The 20486-nt window shown below is 41.3% G+C and overlaps 2 protein-coding genes across 2 annotated transcripts in view; one reads left to right on the top strand and one right to left on the bottom strand.

The window, feature by feature from the left end:
* Positions 1-675: 675 nt before the first annotated feature.
* rbm18 (RNA binding motif protein 18) lies at positions 676-19103 on the bottom strand. Its single transcript, XM_058412414.1, has 6 exons — positions 18925-19103; positions 17233-17346; positions 9127-9253; positions 8814-8894; positions 3776-3864; positions 676-1842 (listed from the first exon to the last, which is right to left on the bottom strand). The coding sequence occupies exons 2-6, from the start codon at positions 17337-17339 to the stop codon at positions 1677-1679; spliced, it is 570 nt and encodes a 189-aa protein (XP_058268397.1). The 5' UTR covers positions 17340-17346; positions 18925-19103; the 3' UTR covers positions 676-1676.
* Positions 19104-19139: 36 nt separating this feature from the next.
* Positions 19140-20486, top strand: part of mrrf (mitochondrial ribosome recycling factor) — a 22656-nt gene continuing 21309 nt past the window's right edge. Inside the window, exon 1 of the mRNA XM_058412668.1 lies at positions 19140-19227. The gene's annotated coding sequence lies outside the window, so the exon portion shown is untranslated. The remainder of the gene's footprint in view (positions 19228-20486) is intronic.

The following is a 20486-nucleotide window of genomic DNA, read 5'->3' as shown; positions in this document are numbered from 1 at the left end:
TTAATTGTGCTGTATTTATTTATTTATTTATTTTATTAAGAAACATTAAATAACACATACAGAATAAAATCGATGTATAAATTCGATCTTTATTTATTTTCAGGATTATAAAATTAGACTGGAAATCTGTTCGTCTCGGGTTTTAAGCTCAGTGTCTCAATGGAGGGAAAAAATATTTTTAGCTTTTCAATTTTTAGCATTATTAATTCGGAATAATTATTGGAGTAAAAAAACAGGAATCACACAAGATACACACTTTTTTTACGGTGTGTGTGTGTGTTATATTTATATAAGTGCGACAAAGAGGGAGGAATAAATTATAGACTGAAATAAATTCCTTCTCCTTTTTCTTTTCATTTGCCAAAAGCCTGAAGCATCACTGACTCACAGAACACATTAGTGTAGAATTTCTGTCTGCAATTTAAAGGAAGTTGTAGTAGTAATAATAATAATAACAACAACAATAATAATAATAACAATAATAATAATAATAATAGCAAACTCAGAGAAAACGTGCGACAGACCACCTATAACTAGACCTTTAGACTCTTCAGAGGAAGTTAACTCAGAAGTCTGGTTTATTACTATGTTATTACATAAGTATACATCACCTTTGTTTACATACTGGATGCGAGTGAAAACATTCATGAGCAAAAAAAAAAGCAAAGCCTGACGTCAGAGAAGATCTGAACATGATTATTTATTTATTTATTTATTAGATCAGACCTATCTGGTCACACGTCTCACAAAAAAATATTTACAAAAGCAAAACATTTCTGCACAGGAGCGCCTACAGCCTAAAACACACCACAGCTCATTTGAATATGCAAATATAGGACACGCCCTTCACCACACACAGTGGGAGGGGCTTATATTCTAAAAAAATAATAAGAAAATGATTAAACTGGCAAGGAGTTTTATGACGCAACACCACACACACACACACACAAACACACACAAACACACACACACAAACACAAAACATGCCATAAAAGGCCTGTTTTAATATTTTTAGATAATAATTAAGAGATAATTTTAGGGTTAAAACTTAAAGCTAATCGTTACTTCAGACTTTTTCTTAACGGGAATAAATAACGAGAACACAGCTGCAGCTCATGGTCAGTTCTACGGTCAGTTCTGGTTTATGGCTGCGTAGATCATGTGATCAGATTTCTCTGAGGATCGTTTAAAAGCTCCTGAGTACCAAAACGCCTCCTGAAGCCTTCTGTGCTTTTTAGAATTACGCTAACGGGAATTTGTCCGATCTGCAAAAACACACATGATGACGCAGTAACACACACACACACACACACACACACACACACGCGCGCGCACACACAACAGGATGACGGCAGAGCTGAGCGCGAACACGTGTCTCCATTAAACTGAGAGAAAGAAACTGATGAAAACTGAAAAGTTACAAAATGTACAAAAGCTTAAAATGTTTATTAAAAAAAAGAGGAGAGAGAGAGAGATCCATGTGTTTGTCTATCTCTCTCTCTTTCTCTTGCTCTCTCTCTCTCTCTCTCTCTCTCTCTCTCTCACACACACACGTCGTTCTCCTCCTGCTCCATTCCTGACAGTACACTGGTGTAAGAGAGTGTGTATTTATTAAACAGAAGTCCTCAGTGTGTGTGTGTGTGTGTGTGTGTGTGTGTTTTTCTTCCACCAGGAGGTCATCTCTTGAACCTGCGGAACTGTTTGTTATAAGGCTGAGACCTCTTGTCCTTTTTCTCGGGAGGTTTGTTGTAGAGGTATGGTGACGGTCCTGAGTATTCCTCATCCACGTTCTCCTCCATCATCTGCAGCTTCGCCTCGATCGCCTTGATCTTCGCACTCACACTTTTAACACACACACACACACACAACAGAGTTAGTACACTGCTGAAGTTTCTCTCTCTCTCTCTCTCTATTTAATGTAATGATTCCATTTATTACTTTGTATTAGATCATTGTTAAAGAAACCCAAGCTGCTAGAAAGACTGGGAATAAAGAAATAAAATAAAATAAGCTTAAATTAAACAAAAAAATTAAAATAAAATTCAATTAAAATATAAAGTGTTCTGCATTTGTTCTGTCTATCGAAGGGTTAATAAAAACAGGAGCAGGTTACATGTGTGACATGAAGCAAAACAAACAAACTTTAAAAAAAAAAAAAAAATTGAAATGATTTAGTTTTGTAAATAGCAGATTTATTTATTTGTTTGTTTGTTTGTTTTTATGAATTAATGTGTGTTCCATACATGGCGTGCCCCCCCAAAAAACCCTGGGTGTTAGAAAAGTGCCAAATTAAATAAATAAATAGAACAAAAACAGATAAATAAATAAAACTTTTATACAAATATTTATTCAGATGTTTATTTATTACTGTTACTTGGTATTATATTACTGTCTGAAGTGGGTGTTAGACTTTATCTATCTATCCATCTGTCTGAAAACTTTGGGTGTTAGAAAAGCTCTAAATAAAATAAATAAACAAACAAACAAACTTTAAAAACGGCTTGTTTTTGATTTAGATTGTTTCTTGTTTTTCTTTATTTCTTTCTTTATAGAGGATGTTAGAAAGTAAATAAATAAATAAATCTAAATGAACATTGAAAAACATGCTATTTTATTTATTCATTCATTCATTCATTCCTTTCTTTAGAGAGTGTTAGAAAGGTGCACCACAAACATAATAAATAAATAAGTAAATAAATAAATGTTTTTGTGTTCACTTAGATCATTTCTTGTTTTTATTTATTTATTCCTTTGTTTAGAGAGAGTGTTAGAAAGGTGCGCCTCAAACATAATAAATAGTTAAATAAATTAATAATAAAAACAAGAAACAATCTAAATGAACATTGAAAAAACATGCAATTTTATTTATTTATTTATATTTAGAGAGTGTTAGAAAGGTGCACCACAAACATAATAAATAAATAAATAAATAAATAAATAAATAAATAAATAAATAAATAAAAACAAGAAAATTTAAATGAACACTGAAAAAAACATGCAATTTTATTTATTTATTCCTTTCTTTAGAGAGGGTGTTAGAAAGGCACGCCACAAACATAAATAAATAAATAAATGAATGAATTAATTAATTAATAAAATTGTATGTTTTTCAAAGTTCATTTAGATTGTTTATTGTTTTTATTTAGTTATTCCTTTCTTTAGGGAAAGTGTTAGAAAGATGTGCCATAAAAATAGTAAATAAATTAATGAAATAAATAAATATTCAAAAATGTCAATTTTTTATATGTAGAAAATTTAAGATTTAAAGGTGAATATAAAATAAAAAGTTGATCTGTTTCCAGCAGCTTCTCCTGCATGAGTGACTTAACTGCAGAGAATTTAATATGTGTAGGATTTATTCAGTGTGTAAGAAAACACACAAACACACACACACACACACAAACAAACACACACACACACACAAACACAGCGCTAATGACATTAAGGTTAGAAGACACTGAGGTCTTTATACTCTACTGGAATGTTTTTTTGTGAAGTGAGACAGAGAGAGAGCGAGCGAGAGAGAGAGACAGAGAGAGAGAGAGAAACAGAGAGTGAGAGAGGGACAGAGAGTGAGAGAAACAGCGAGAGAGAGAGGGAGAGAGTGAGAGGGACAGAGAAACAGAGAGAGAGTGGGGGGGGGGGCGAGAGAGAGAGAGAGAGAGAGAGAGAAGAGAGAAAGAGACAGAAAGAGAGAAGAAGAGAGAGAGGGAGAGAAAAAAATATAAAAATCCCTCCATCACGGAGAGAAAAAAAGGAGGAAAAGTCCATGAACCTCAGGGAGGTAGGCTGCTCCTCTGCCTCGCTGCAGGACGGCTCCAGGCTGGCAAGCAGGTTCTTATCTCCTCTGTAGGGTTCAAATCTCTATAACACACACACACACACACACACGGAACATCCTAATAAGAGACTACTGCGACAGATCAGACACAGATGAATGAATAAATGACTAAAGACTAGCTGTTTAATGAGAGCAAAAGTATTGGCGCCCCGTAATAGGGCGGAGGCGGAGTTTCTGGTAGCTGGTGCACTGCGGTGGCTGAGCTGCATTATGAGCTAACATTTAGCACATGCTACACTTTTTTTCAGCTCTCTCTGCCTTTTATGGAGTTTTGTGGGTGTGGCTAAATGTTTAAGAATCATTTGTGAATGTGTTCAACAATTGAATTTGGAAAGAAAAAAAAAACCATACAAAACTTTTTTAAACATTCAGTTTAAACTGGATGACTTCACTAAAAAGACTGATAAATGAGTCAGAAAGAGTAGAGACGCCATGATGGGTACTGGTCCTGGTCCCAGAGATCCTTCCTTATTGCTGTTAGTGATGAGAGAAACCTGCGGAGAACAGGAACAAGAGGCACGATTAACACAAATACGCGAACACATTCATGCTAAATTCACATAAACATTTTCAGGGGCGGGGCTACAGCTTAGCACAGATTGTGATGTCACAAAAAAAAAAGCTACGGACCAATGGTGGCATCCGGGGTTAGAGGAAACGTTTCTCAGCTGAACGTTTGAGCCAGTGGCTAATGCTGGCATTGAATAGATGTTGGTTGTCATGGTAACGGTGGATCAATTCGATTGGAGAGTGAAGCCGAGACTAAAATCTAGTCTGTGAATATGTCAAGGTGTAAACTCTTGGGCTTTTAAAAAAAAAAAAAAAAAATAAATAAATAAATAAATAAATAAATAAATAAATAAATAAATAAATAAATAAATAAATAAATAAATAAATAAATAAATAAATAAATAAAAATCAGCCAAACGTATTATCCTGGGTTGATTATTTTTCTGAGTTGAAATGACACACTATTAAATTCTTATCTGTGGAAATAAAATAAAACATTTGTGATGGATGTATTACTGCGGTTTTGTGAAAAAAAAAAAAGAAGTCATTTCAGTGTGAAAGCATCCTCCTGAGACTCGCTGGGCCACTCAGTTCTCTGAGACCTTAATTATTTGGATGGATCAAACAATAGAAATAGGGTTCTTCAATTCTACTTAAGATAAACGTTCCCTTATAGCTATTTACGCCAAAGCAGCTGGTTTCCTGTAGCTACTCATCAAACCTACGAGACTGACAAAGAAATCCCGTGCCCGTCCCATGTGTAAATAATTATCCAAACTAAACAGCGCATCTCTGATGGCTTCAATATGGCGCTGTACATTTTCCTGTAACATCACTCCACATGGACATCTAACGAGGTGCTCTCAGCTCAGGCCGTCTGAGGGAAGGAAAAAAAAGAAAGAGAGAGAGAGAGAGAGAGAGAGAGAAAGGTTGAGAGGAAGAGAGAGAGAGAGAGAGAGAGAGAGAGAGAGAGAGAGTGTGAGAGAGAGGAGGACAGACAGAGAGAGAAGAAAGAGAGATAGAGAAACTGGGGAAAAGGAGAGAGAGAGAGAGAGAGAGAGAGAGAGAAACGAAAGAGAGAGACAGAGAGAGAGAGAAGAGAGAGAGACAGAGAGAGATAGAAGAGAGAGAGAGAGAGAGAATTCGGGGAAGTCTATGGAAACGCTTGAGACGGAGCCCGATTATTAAAGCCAAGAAGTCCACTTTAAAGGACCTGTGGGTAATTTAGCCGTGGACCGTGTTCCTGTAGCTGATTGGGTGATCTCGTGTTTCTGGAGCTACAGAATAATCCAAAAAAATCTTTTTGACTTCAATAAAATCGGTGAAGCTGAATTTACTGATCATCATCATCATCATCATCTGCATTACTTCCAGATTTCTGGGTCAGTTCTGGGTTCAAAATCTAGGGGGTGTGGCCTTATTGAAGAAGAACAGCAATCTGTTTATTGTCATCAGAAATCACATCGCCTTCACGCTCGCTGTGTTTAAGCTACAAAGCAGGAAACGCGTCCGTGATAACGTTTCTTTGCAAATTATATTTAAATCTGAAAGAATAAATTGTGAAAGCAGATTCTGTAGAAACGCGAGCTTGGATAGATGTTGATGTTTCCATGGCAACAAAAGGTGTAGGTCTGAACCCACATGTTCAGAGCAGTTCAGCAGTCAGTAGTGAGCTCTCCAGTGCAGTTTGGAGTCAGTAGTGAGCTCTCCAGTGCAGTTTGGAGTCAGTAGTGAGCTCTCCAGTGCAGTTTGGAGTCAGTAGTGAGCTCTCCAGTGCAGTTTGGAGTCAGTAGTGAGCTCTCCAGTGCAGTTTGGAGTCAGTAGTGAGCTCTCCAGTGCAGTTTGGAGTCAGTAGTGAGCTCTCCAGTGCAGTTTGGAGTCAGTAATGAGCTCACCAGTGCAGTTTGGAGTCAGTAGTGAGCTCTCCAGTGCAGTTTGGAGTCAGTAGTGAGCTCTCCAGTGCAGTTTGGAGTCAGTAGTGAGCTCTCCAGTGCAGTTTGGAGTCAGTAGTGAGCTCTACAGTGCAGTTTGGAGTCAGTAGTGAGCTCTACAGTGCTGTTTGGAGTCAGTAGTGAGCTCTACAGTGCTGTTTGGAGTCAGTAGTGAGCTCTACAGTGCAGGGTGGAGCTCTGCTCAGATCTGCTCAGCTCCTGCTTGTTGTTGTCAACAGCTCTGCTCTAATGACCTTGACCCCAGCCTGGTGTCCCGTTCCCCTCTGACAGGGAGCGACCGGGACGGGAGGGGATGGGGTGAAGGGTTGGGTTGGGGGGGGCGTCATTCTCGACCATACAGGATTTCCTTTCTCTCACAGGCAGCTGCCTATTGTTATAGACCAGCTTCTCTGGACAAGTCCTTCAGCCGGCCTCAACACTGCTTCTGTCTCACTGAGCGGCTCCCGGAAAATTCCAACAAATTCCAACCCGCTTCTGTTCTACTGTGTACTTTAACTACAGACGACAGGGTTTTTTTCTTGCTTTAAAAACTTCCAGGCTTTAAAATGAAGTGCTTCACTTAAAAAAAACAAAAACAAAACAAAAACAGGAAAAATATGAGGGTGCACACACGACTTACACAAAAACTGAGTTCAAATAAAATCAATCAAAAAAAAAATACTAACCGGGTTTGATTTGTTACAGGATCTGATAAAACTCTAGACCTAGGTTATGGGGTTTGGGTTTAGGGGATTAGTGTAGAATTTGGGTTTAGGGGTTTGGTGTAGAGTTTGGGTTTAGGGGATTAGTGTAGAGTTTGGGTTTAGGGGATTAGTGTAGAATTTGGGTTTAGGGGTTTGGTGTAGAGTTTGGGTTTAGGGGATTAGTGTAGAGTTTGGGTTTAGGGGATTAGTGTAGAATTTGGGTTTAGGGGATTAGTGTAGAATTTGGGTTTAGGGGTTTGATGTAGAGTTGGGGTTTAGGGGATTAGTGTAGAGTTTGGGTTTAGGGGTTTTATGTAGAGTTGGGGTTTAGGGGATTAGTGTAGAGTTTGGGTTTAGGGGTTTGATGTAGAGTTGGGGTTTAGGGGATTAGTGTAGAGTTTGGGTTTAGGGGTTTGGTGTAGAGTTTGGGTTTAGGGGATTAGTGTAGAGTTTGGGTTTAGGGGATTAGTGTAGAGTTTGGGTTTAGGGGATTAGTGTAGAATTTGGGTTTAGGGGATTGGTGTAGAGTTTGGGTTTAGGGGATTAGTGTAGAATTTGGGCTTAGGGGTTTGGTGTAGAATTTGGGCTTAGGGGTTTGGTGTAGAGTTTGGGTTTAGGGGATTAGTGTAGAATTTGAGTTTAGGGGATTAGTGTAGAATTTGGGTTTAGGGGTTTGGTGCTGAGTTTGGGTTTAGGGGATTAGTGTAGAGTTTGGGTTTAGAAGTTTGGTGTAGAGTTTGGGTTTAGGGGTTTGGTGTAGAGTTTGGGTTTAGGGGTTTGGTGTAGAGTTTGGGTTTAGAAGTTTGGTGTAGAGTTTGGGTTTAGGGGTTTGGTGTAGAGTTTGGGTTTAGGGGTTTGGTGTAGAGTTTGGGTTTAGGGGTTTGGTGTAGAGTTTGGGTTTAGAGGTTTGGTGTAGAGTTTGGGTTTAGGGGTTTGGTGTAGAGTTTGGGTTTAGGGGTTTGGTGTAGAGTTTGGGTTTAGGGGTTTGGTGTAGAGTTTGGGTTTAGGGGTTTGGTGTAGAGTTTGGGTTTAGGGGTTTGGTGTAGAGTTTGGGTTTAGGGGTTTGGTGTAGAGTTTGGGTTTAGAGGTTTGGTGTAGAGTTTGGGTTTAGGGGTTTGGTGCTGAGTTTGGGTTTAGGGGTTTGGTGTAGAGTTTGGGTTTAGAAGTTTGGTGTAGAGTTTGGGTTTAGGGGTTTGGTGTAGAGTTTGGGTTTAGGGGTTTGGTGTAGAGTTTGGGTTTAGGGGTTTGGTGTAGAGTTTGGGTTTAGGGGTTTGGTGTAGAGTTTGGGTTTAGGGGTTTGGTGTAGAGTTTGGGTTTAGGGGTTTGGTGTAGAGTTTGGGTTTAGGGGTTTGGTGTAGAGTTTGGGTTTAGGGGTTTGGTGTAGAGTTTGGGTTTAGGGGTTTGGTGTAGAGTTTGGGTTTAGGGGTTTGGTGTAGAGTTTGGGTTTAGGGGTTTGGTGTAGAGTTTGGGTTTAGGGGTTTGGTGTAGAGTTTGGGTTTAGGGGTTTGGTGTAGAGTTTGGGTTTAGGGGTTTGGTGTAGAGTTTGGGTTTAGGGGTTTGGTGTAGAGTTTGGGTTTAGGGGTTTGGTGTAGAGTTTGGGTTTAGGGGTTTGGTGTAGAGTTTGGGTTTAGGGGTTTGGTGTAGAGTTTGGGTTTAGGGGTTTGGTGTAGAGTTTGGGTTTAGGGGTTTGGTGTAGAGTTTGGGTTTAGGGGTTTGGTGTAGAGTTTGGGTTTAGAAGTTTGGTGTAGAGTTTGGGTTTAGGGGTTTGGTGTAGAGTTTGGGTTTAGGGGTTTGGTGTAGAGTTTGGGTTTGGAGACTTACCTTTACCTGAGCATGGGCCCAGCGCACCACAAGTTTCTTGGACAAAGCCAGCTTCCCATTAAGACACTGGATTGCTCGTTCCGCTTCCTGAGTATGGAGAAGAAAGTCAGAGATTAAACTAAAATCACACAATTCAGCGAGACGTTCAATCATCTCTGAGACTCACTCTAACGTCTTCATACTGCCATGATGCTCAGCATTTAATCACTTTAAATTAAAGCCTGCTGTGTTTCAGACAGGTGAACACACACACACACACACACACTACACTCAGGTGTGAATCTTTAAACGGACACTTCTGAATTAAACAAGAGAGAACCTCTTTAGTGTGGAAGTTGACAAAGCAGTATCCTCTGGGCTGACCCTCCAGCGGTCCGGACTTGTGGAACAGGAAATCAAACTGCTTCACTTTGCCAAATTTCTCCAGGAGCTTGACCAGGTGATACCTACAACACGAGAAACTCCCCATGAAATCCACAGCTGAGGCACATGGAGTAAAACACTGTGTGTGGGGTGCAGTTACTATAAAATAATCAACAACAGAGATGAAGTGCTAAAGAAACCATAACGCATCAAACCTGAGCTACTGCTCTAGAAAAACAATCAACACCTTCTGACCAATCAGGATCCAGGATTCAAACAGTAAATGCAACAAGCATGTGTGTGTGTGTTCATAAGCTGCTCTGTTTACACGTTTGTGAGCGCTTGCATGTGAAAAGAGCAATAAAAAGGCTGACACGGATCGGTGGTATGACATCACACTCCTCCTGCAGATGGGCTTGATTGGAATGACAGGTCACTTTACACCTTTTTAGCTGCCGTAAATCTTTTAGTCACACAATACAGAGGATACAGCAAGAGGACAATGAAAATATCAAAAAGAGGAAGTCCGAATTCCCTCCAGAGCTCAATTCAGAACAAACAGCTACGGCCGTGCGCAGATCCAAAGCCCCAAAACGCAGAACGACACGCTGACAGCCAATCGGGACACGGAACACAAGATTGACGTCCTGCCCCCGGCTTCCATTTCTGCCCCGAACGAGGGCAATACATTACGGTCACTTCAACAACTCTTTAGGCCATTAACACCAGGAATGACTTCTCCATGCCCGAGCTGTGAGCAGCTGAGGATATGAGACTTTCCTCACATGCCGCCAAGACAGAAAACAAGAACACCACCGGAGCGCTCTGGAGAAATCCAATAACATTCCTGTACAGCTCTCTGGAATATCCAAGAAGAATCCAAATAAAACTCAATAATCTCATAAAAACACTGGAAAAAACATATACACTTTAGTCAAAGAGAAAAATAATGAGCTTTTGATTTACAAAGCACTCATCTACTTATTCTTATTCATAAAGGTTCTATTCATATAGAACTCAAGCAGAAGAAAGTCTTTAGGAGGACAAGAACCCTTTATCTGCTAGGAGAACCACAAGTTTACACCAAGAACCAGGAGCTACGTGTTAAACTCCAAACAGGTTCTAGACATTCGCAAGAAAATATTGAGCAATAATTTTAATAAAAAACAAAAAAAGAAGGTTACTCAAGGGCTTAATCTGATAGACAGACAGACAGACAGACAGATAGACAGACAGACAGATTTATAGACAGAGACAGACAGACACACTGATAGACAGACAGACAGACAGACACATAGATAGACTGACATACCGATAGACAGACAGACTAATAGATTGATTGATAGATAGACAGACAGACTGATAGACAGACAGACAGAGACTGATTGACAGACAGAGACAGATAGATAGACTGACACATTGATAGATAGACAGACAGACAGACAGACAGACTGATAGACAGACAGACAGAGACTGACTGACAGATAGACAGATAGATAGACTGACACACCGATAGACAGACAGACAGACAGACAGATAGATTGATAGATAGACAAACAGACAGACAAACAGACAGATAGAGAGATAGACAAAGAGACAAAGAGATGGATAGACAGACAGACAGATAAAAGAAAAAAAATCAAATAAATGAATGAAATATCTGAGGAGAGTTGGAGCCGTGGTCAGCTGATCAGTAAACACCTTACAGTCAGGTTCCTTAAAGGAACAAAGTGAAGAACCCTCACAAGGTCAGAACTTTTTTTTCTCTTAAGCGTGTAATAAAGGCAGAAAAACGTACGCAGCATAAAAAACGAGCGTGTTTACTGATGAGCAGAAATCAGTTTAAATGAATGAGACAGAAGCCCAGGTTTGTGTGCGATTTATTAAAACGTAAACACTGTGGAACGTTCCAACGTGACGCACGTGAGAGGGAGTGTTTCTCTGTCTTCATTGTTATTAAAGAATACATCTGGCACCCAATCAAGTAAAAGGAGTGCTGTGCTGCGGCTTGTGCACTTTTCACAGTTTAACACTAAAGGAAAAGGAAAAGTTTGAGTTAAATGAATCTGAGCGCTGCATCAACACCACGGCGCTTGTGTCCTGGTTATTTTTCTACGTAAATGATCTGGGAACAGCGGGACTCGGGGCCGAGCCGCGGACCTGATCGAGGGGTCTGCGTTATTGTTGTGGTCTGTTCAGGGGTTATTTTTAATTCTGGGCCTAGAATCGGGGTCCTGGCCACTGTCTTAATGTCTTCCCCTACTCTCCCATGAGCTTTAAACCCGAGGAGCGTTTCGCACTTTCCCAGACTCCACCCACTCGACCCTGGCCACCAGATCTTCCTGATTGAGAAAGGGGACGGAGGCACGATGCACGAGGGACGACCCGTGGCTTTTAGCAGACCACAATGCACCTCTCCAGGGGGCAATAAACAGAGCGGTCTGGAGGAAAACGAAGCTTGGGGCTGGTTTCTCCGACAGCACAAACCAGAGCCAAGCAACAGCTCGGTGTAAACCAACAGAACCAGAGCTTCTTTCTTTTTCCCCCTCCTCCTCCTCCCTCCACCCTCAAACCCACCCACCTCGCATACTGAGGTTTCAGAGGATCTGAGCACGAAAGGCAGGAAGATGTAAACGGAAAAAATCGGAAAACAACACGGCAGTGTTTTCCACTTACACAACAGGCGTATTATACGGATATACATCTGTGTGTCCTGATGAGCCGAGCACATGGCAGGAGGTCGCCTTCTCCTCCTCCTGTCTCTCTGGCCTTTCTATGGAAATGGACCAGTGTGCACTTTATCTGTCCACTTTAAGAGGATAAAGTGGGATCTACGTTATAACAAATGTGCAATCTTTTAAAATGACCGCATCTTTGGCTTGAGACGTCTTCACAACACTGGCCGAATCCATCTCACTCGCGTGTATGAACACGTGTAGAGCTCTCAGAGAAGGGTATTACACACATGTCCTAACTGGGAGGAGCTTGATCGAAGAATCATGCGCTTGTGATTTCACCAATTTGAGTTTATTTATACCATTTAAAAAAAAAAACCTGCGTGAACCTCTCTGGGTGAAAAGGTCAGGTGTGATATTCAGCATCGAAGTGACCGGTGTGATCAGCTTTATGATGTCCAGGCATCATCTGATTGATACAAAGTGACCATTGTGATCAGCTTTATGATGTCCAGCATCATCTGATCGATACAAAGTGACCATTGTGATCAGCTTTATGATGTTCAGCATTGTCTGATCTGTACAAAGTGACCAGCATCGTCTGATCAATATGAAGTGACCGGTGTGATCAGCTTTATGATATTCAGCATCGTCTGATCAATGCAAAGTGACCAATGTGATCAGCTTTATAATATTCAGCATCATGAAGTGACCGGTGTGATCAGCTTTATGATCATCTTGAGGAAGAATCACTTGAAGAAAAACACTTTCACTGGTGGCTGAACAGAAGCGACTTTATTAACACATTATTAACCCTTTATTAAGACGTTATTAACACATTATTAACACTCAGCCTTAGCAAAGCTTCTGAAAAATCCAGAACAATAAAAACATGCCTTTTTAAAAGAGGCGACTGTGCCGTGATAGGATCCGAGTTCAGAAACCTCTACTCCGGATTATTACTGCTGCGCTCTTCATTAGTGACCTGCCACGAGCGGTTAGGGTTCGACTTGGGAACCTGGAGGGAAAGGGGCAGCGATAATGAAGCAGCTCATGGACTTTCTCACAATCCACTGCATCCTCGGGTCAGCCGTGTCACAACTCGAGTTTAAATAAATCTCAAGTTCAAGTGCAAACAGAAAGCGTTAAAGAGCTCGTGGAAAATCTGCAGGGGGATCGGGGTTTTCTGTGAGCTGCCAGGAGCTGATGTGATGCAGTACAGAGAGAGAGAGAGAGAGAGAGTGAGAGGGAGAGAGAGAGAGGGAGAGGGAGAGAAAGAGAGAGAGGGAGGGAGAGAGAGAGAGCAAGGGGGGTAGAGAGAGAGGGAGAGAAAGAGAGGGAGAGAGAGAGCGAGTGAGAGAGAGAGAGAGGGAGAGAGGGGGGGTAGAGAGAGAGAGAGAAAGAAAGAGGGGTGGAGAGAGAGAGAGAGCGAGAGAGAGAGAGAGAGAGAGAGAGAAAGAGCGAGGGAGAGAGAGAGAGAGGGGAGCTTGGAGAGAGAGGAAGAGAGAGGGAGAGAGAGAGAGAGAGGGAGAGAGAGAGAGGGAGTGAGGTGGTGAAGTGGAAAGTGTGTGAACATGCCAGTCAGTGTGAGTGGTTTCAGACTGGACACACTGCCCCGACGCTGACCTTCTGCTCCACAAACATCTTTCCTCAAACCAGGAATTCTGCTCCGGCGCTCCGATCAGATGCTCACGTGATCCAGCAGTTAAATTAAATTATGATATGGAACTGTGCTATTTAAAAAAAAAATGCCATCTGCGTGTGTGTGTGTGTTTTTGTGTTGTTCATAAATTAAACAATTTTGGTCCTCTTCTGATTCTGATACACACACACACAGACAGTGACACACACACAGACAGTGACACACACACAGACAGTGACACACACACAGACAGTGACACACACACACATACACACAGCGACACACACACACACACAGACAGTGATATACACAGCGACACACACACAGTGACACACACACACACAGCGACACACACACACACAGACAGTGACACACACAGACAGTGACACACACACAGACAGTGACACACACACACATACACACAGCGACACACACACACACACAGACAGTGATATACACAGCGACACACACACAGTGACACACACACACACAGCGACACACACACACAGTGACACACACACACAGACAGTGACACACACAGACAGTGACACACACACAGACAGTGACACACACACAGACAGTGACACACAGCGACACACACACACACAGACAGTGATATACACAGCGACACACACACAGTGACACACACACACACAGCGACACACACACACAGTGACACACACACAGCGACACACACACAGCGACACACACACACAGACAGTGATATACACAGCGACACACACACAGTGACACACACACAGTGACACACACACACAGCGACACACACAGACAGTGACACACACACAGACACACAGTGACACACACACAGACAGTGATATACACAGCGACACACACACACACACAGTGATATACACAGCGACACACACACACACAGACAGTGACACACACACAGACACACACAGACAGTGATATACACAGCGACACACACACAGTGACACACACACAGCGACACACACACACAGCGACACACACACACAGCGACACACACACAGACAGTGACACACAGACAGTGACACACACACAGACACACAGTGACACACACACAGACACACAGTGATATACACAGCGACACACACACAGCGACACACACACACACACACACACAGTGATACACAGCGACACACACAGCGACACACACACACACACACAGACAGTGACACACACAGACACACACAGACAGTGATATACACAGCGACACACACACAGTGACACACAGACACACAGCGACACACACACAGACAGTGACACACACACAGACAGTGACACACACACAGACAGTGACACACACACAGCGACACACACACAGACAGTGATATACACAGCGACACACACACAGTGACACACACACACACAGCGACACACACAGACAGTGACACACACACAGACACACAGTGACACACACACACAGACAGTGATATACACAGCGACACACACACAGCGACACACACACACACACAGTGATATACACAGCGACACACACACAGCGACACACACACACAGACAGTGACACACACAGACACACACAGACAGTGATATACACAGCGACACACACACAGCGACACACACACACAGACAGTGACACACACACAGACACAGACAGTGATATACACAGCGACACACACACAGCGACACACACACACACAGTGATATACACAGCGACACACACACAGACAGTGATATACACAGCGACACACACACAGTGACACACAGACACACAGCGACACACACACAGACAGTGACACACAGACAGTGACACACAGACAGTGACACACACACAGACAGTGACACACACACAGACAGTGACACACACAGACACACAGACAGTGACACACACACAGACACACAGCGACACACACAGACAGCGACACACACAGACACACACACAGACACAGACAGTGACACACACAGACAGTGACATACACACAGACACACAGCGTCACACACAGACAGTGACAGACACAGCGTCACACACAGACACAGCATCACACACACAGACACAGCATCACACACACAGACACAGCATCACACACACAGACACAGCATCACACACACAGTGACACACACACACACACACACCCCATTACAGTAATGTATGTATTAAATGCATCAGACTTTAAACCAGTAAAACCATTACAATAAAATAATGACTCTGGAGATCAGACTCTGGCAGCAGTGACACCGGGGGAAATCCAATAAAAGTGTGGATCGGATTTCAGAGATTATCCGAACATTCCGGATCCGCAAATTAGATTTGGAAAAGAAATAACTTTTGGGGGAAAAAACTGGAAACTAAATGAACTGGTTTAACTGGGAGAGTTTCTCTCTAAAGAGTTTACTCTGTCAGAATGGAACTGAATTTATTTTAACTTTATTACATTTACACTCATTTTGGTCAAAATGTTTTTTAATAATTAAAATTCATAATGTTTTAAAACAACAAGATGGCATTCACATTATATTTTATTAATATTATTTTTTTAATTTTAATATTTTGGTCGCTTTCTTTTATTTAAAAAGCCAGTCATTAATAAGGTGAGTGTTACGGAGACTGCTTCACGAGATGCTGTGATTATTAATAATCATAAAATAATAATAATAATAATAATAATGAGGAGGAAGTTTTTCCTAATAAATAAATAAAACAAAACAAGAACAAAAACTACAATGATAGTTATTTCAAGTCTAAAAAAATGTCTATTTTTAATTCAAATATTTCCAGACAGTACCACAAAGAAAAAACCTGAATTAAAAATATATATATACACAGTACAAATAAAAATATAAATAAATAGATAGATAGATAGATAGATAGATAGATAGATAGATAGATAGATAGATAAATAAATAAATAAAGTCAAATCACTGCTTCCTATTCAAGTTTGGAATAGTTATCTTTATTTATTTATTTATATATACGTTAAAAAATTATGGTGTTATTTCTCATGATGCTGATATTAAACATCATACTGCACACACCACACACACACCTCATATCAATTCAATTCAGCTTTAATAGTATTATTCCTCTATTTACATGAACTCATTGTGATTTTATTGATCAATAATACCCAAGTTGTGCAGATTTGTAATATTTAGAAGATTTATTTAACCCTCCTGTTTATTATTCACGAGCGCGAATACTTAACTGTGTATTTTTATTATGTTTAGGTTTACTTTCTCTGGATTAGCACGGCATCTTCTCTGTCTCTATCCATCATCCTGACGCAAAGACACACAAGCTACAAGATTGGGAAACTTGACGAGGAGGGAAAAAAAGTGTGTGTGTAAGCCAAGCGCTGACGTCACGCTGCTGGACTTTCAGGGCGAAGTGGACGCTGATACAACAAACACTACCGGCATGTGAACTAATTAATCTTCCCCGAACACCAGCCCATGGGCATCCAGGCTGTTTTCAATCCAGCAGGTTATTTAAGAGAAACAGCAGATGGAGGGGACAGGGGGGGGAGGAAACGCCTGTCTAGACGCTGGCCTGAGTGAGCTGTACATTTTCCAGCAGCTTTCTCTCTCCCTCTCTCTCTCTCTCTCTCTACAGGTTGACAGAGTAAACATGCCAGGTGAGTAGGAAACGACGGCCGAGTGAACATGCAGGTCTCCACGGCTCTTTTCTCACACGCCCTGTGGTCATCTGCATATTCTCCAGCCTCACACACACACACACACACACGGCTAATCCATCATCCCGAACAGGTCTCCGAGTACTCACTCTGTGATTTTAGGGTCGATGTTGCCGATCCACAGGCGGTGGCCTTCCTGCGACGAGCCATTCGATAGGATGGAGGCGTTCTCCACTGATTCCACAGCCGACTGCATTGGACTCCTGAAAAGTCAGATGAGGTTTTTACGTCACATCAGGAATAAAACGCTGTGTGGAGTGCAGGAATAGTAAAACAATCAATAACAAAGTGGTATGTCAATGTTACCATGACAACAATTAATCTTTTCCACATACACCACATTTATTACAGACTTTTTATCCATTTATAGCTACATTTAAGGTCTGTGAAACCAGTTACTTCCTTTTCTGACTTAATCAGCTACAAACAGTCGTTTAGTCACCTGACCACATCTTTTTCTCTCTCTTTTAAACGTAAACCATCTCTCAGTAAACGAAAAGTTTCAGCTGACACTGGAGACTCCTTCCATAAAATGTTCATAGAATGTGTCAAACATTCCCTGTGAATGAGCCATTTCCATTGAAACATACTAATAATAAGATAATCAACAGTTTCTAAGTAATCAGGGTTCAGATTTGGGCACGAAAAACGTCCATTCACAGCAGCCCGAGTGGTTTCTGTTCCTCGCTTCGTCCAATTAAAAACATACACACCAATCAGGCATAACATTATGACCACGTGCCTAATATGGTGTTGGTGCTGCTAAAACATCCCTGACCCATTCTGCACTGTGTATTCTTCTTCAGCAATCTGAACAACAGTAGTTCGTCTGTTGGATCGGATCACACGGGTCAGCCTTCTAATCGCTCCCCACGTGCATCAATGAGCCTTGATCACCCAGGACCTGTCGCGGGTTCACCACTGTTCCTTTCTTGGACCACTTTTGGACCATAGATACTGACCACTGCAGACCGGGAACACCCCACAAGAGCTGCAGTTTTGGAGATGCTCTGATCCAGTGGTCTAGCCATCACAATTTGGCCCTTCATCAAACTCGCTCAAATCCTTACGCTTGTCCATTTTTCCTGCTTCTAACATCAACTTTGAGGACAAAATGGTCACTTGCTGCCTAATATATCCCACCCACTAACAGGTGCCATGATGAGGAGATCATCAGTGTTATTCACTTCACCTGGCACTGCTCGCAGTGTTACGCCTGATCGGTGTACTTCAGACGAATATATAACAAGAAAAAGAGATTATATATTTATCTCTTTTCCATTCCTGATCCCATATATTTCAGATTCTAGATCAGAATCAAATACACTCACTGGATCAGATCCATTATTTCATGCCAGAAGTGATTTGGTGCATCCCATAACTCCATATAAAACTCAATGTCCTTATTACATTTCTCATTAATAAGCCCTGAAGCTTCTAAAACAGGATTTATCCTGAGATGTAAATAAAACTCAGGCATATAAAGAAAACTCCGGGTTAACGAGTGTACACGTGCACTAGCTAATTGGAATAAATGAACTATAATTCCAGTTTTAATACATTTTGCATTCGTTTCTATGTTTTATTGTTTCATTAAAAGGCTTCTAAGGTTTATTACATTCATACATAAACACACACACCACGAAAAAGAGTTAAATTTTATTAAAAAGCAACTGACTGATAACGTCATACTGTGTTCAGGTGTTTATTTTCATACTCAGCTAGTTAGCTTACAAGGCTAGCGTCGCGCTTTTCATTCAAGAAATCGTTATTTTACTCACCGTGCTGTTGACGCGACAAGAAGTAAGAACAAAAAGCAAGAAATTTCGATCAGAAACGGTTTTTAAAAACGAACCATGTCGTCACTTATATCGCTAAATTTATTCCTGACCGCTGTTGTTTAGCTTCCGTGCTAACGATACTAGCAAGACAGCAAGAAACGCCGCGAAAGGATGACGTTTTCGGCATGCTTTGGTGGTTTGCTGGACTGGGCGGCCAACTTTTGATGACGTATCACACACCGTGCTGCATCGGATTGACCTCCCGTGCTTGAAGTAAGGCACGCTGGAAAAGCTGCGCGTGAGGTATGTGTTTATGTTAAAACTATGCAATAACAAACTTAAAGTTTTTTTTTATTTTAATTAGAGTTCATCATTTGTTTAAAAAATATAGAGTTTTAGCGAGCCGAGAGCTTTTATAACATCGTGTCCCCACATGTCCCCTTCAGCCGCCGTTCCCATCAGAGACTTCTGGTTGCTTTTTAATGTATAATTATTGTTTACATTTTTATTCTCGTTAATTAATTAATTAAGTGACGTCATTCCTCAGGGTTAAATATCACCCAGTGACATGTTTAAAAATGTTCGTTTTGTCATATCGGTACACAAGGACAGAGTAGTAAGAGTGATAAAGTAAAATAACAGCAGGTTTTTTGGTGTGATTAAATTGTGTGTTTTTCTGGTTATTTATCGTCATTTTGATCGAATTAACTAATCCCCACTTCATTTAGGTCATGCTGGCTAGAGATTAGTGCCGAATGAAACAAGAAGGTTTGGGTTTTCAAGACAGAAGAAAGATGCAGCGGCCCACAAAAACCTATAATAATGGATGTTAAAACCTATAATAATAACATCCATCCGTCCATTGTCTATACTCACTTTATCCCTAATTAGGGTCATGGGGATTTGCTGGAGCCTATCCCAGCACACATTGGGTGAAAGGCAGGGGTACACCCTGGACAGGTCACCAGTCCATCACAGGGCCACACAACTAGATGGACAACCACTCACCCTCACTCCTATGGGCAATTTAGAATTACCAATCAACCTAATGTACATGTTTTTGGACTATGGGAGGAAACCGGAGTACTCGGAGTAAACTCACGACACGCAGGCACGGGGAGAACATGCAAACTCGACAAAGAAAGGCCCCTGTCTGTTCGAACCTTCTTGTTGAGGCTAACCACTAAGCCACCGTGCTGCCCTATAATAATATAAAAATAATAAGAATGGTAATAATAATAATAATAATAATCATAAGTAGACATATACATTTCCTGAAGAAAATGTGAGTGGTGCTTGCCGTTGCAAAACTCGTCCCCGAGATTATGGAGTCATGAAGTTCTCCTCGATGTGCTGAGAGTTTTGATATTTCACATGTGTATGTTACGTATCAAGTAAAGTTGTGAATCCCCTTATGTTGGGGGTTGGTACGCACGTGACGTGACGTCACCCGGATATACGTCATGCCCTTCCCCTCATTGTGCTGAGCGTTTTGATATGTCTACTGTGTTGCAGTAATTTTGCAATTTCACATAATTTCAGGTAATAATCGTAATAATAGT

This window comes from Hemibagrus wyckioides, linkage group LG16 (assembly GCF_019097595.1).
Source record: "Hemibagrus wyckioides isolate EC202008001 linkage group LG16, SWU_Hwy_1.0, whole genome shotgun sequence".
NCBI classification, from domain to species: domain Eukaryota; kingdom Metazoa; phylum Chordata; class Actinopteri; order Siluriformes; family Bagridae; genus Hemibagrus; species Hemibagrus wyckioides.
Note: the sequence above shows the minus strand (reverse complement) of the source record. Positions and strands in the feature narration are given on the sequence as shown.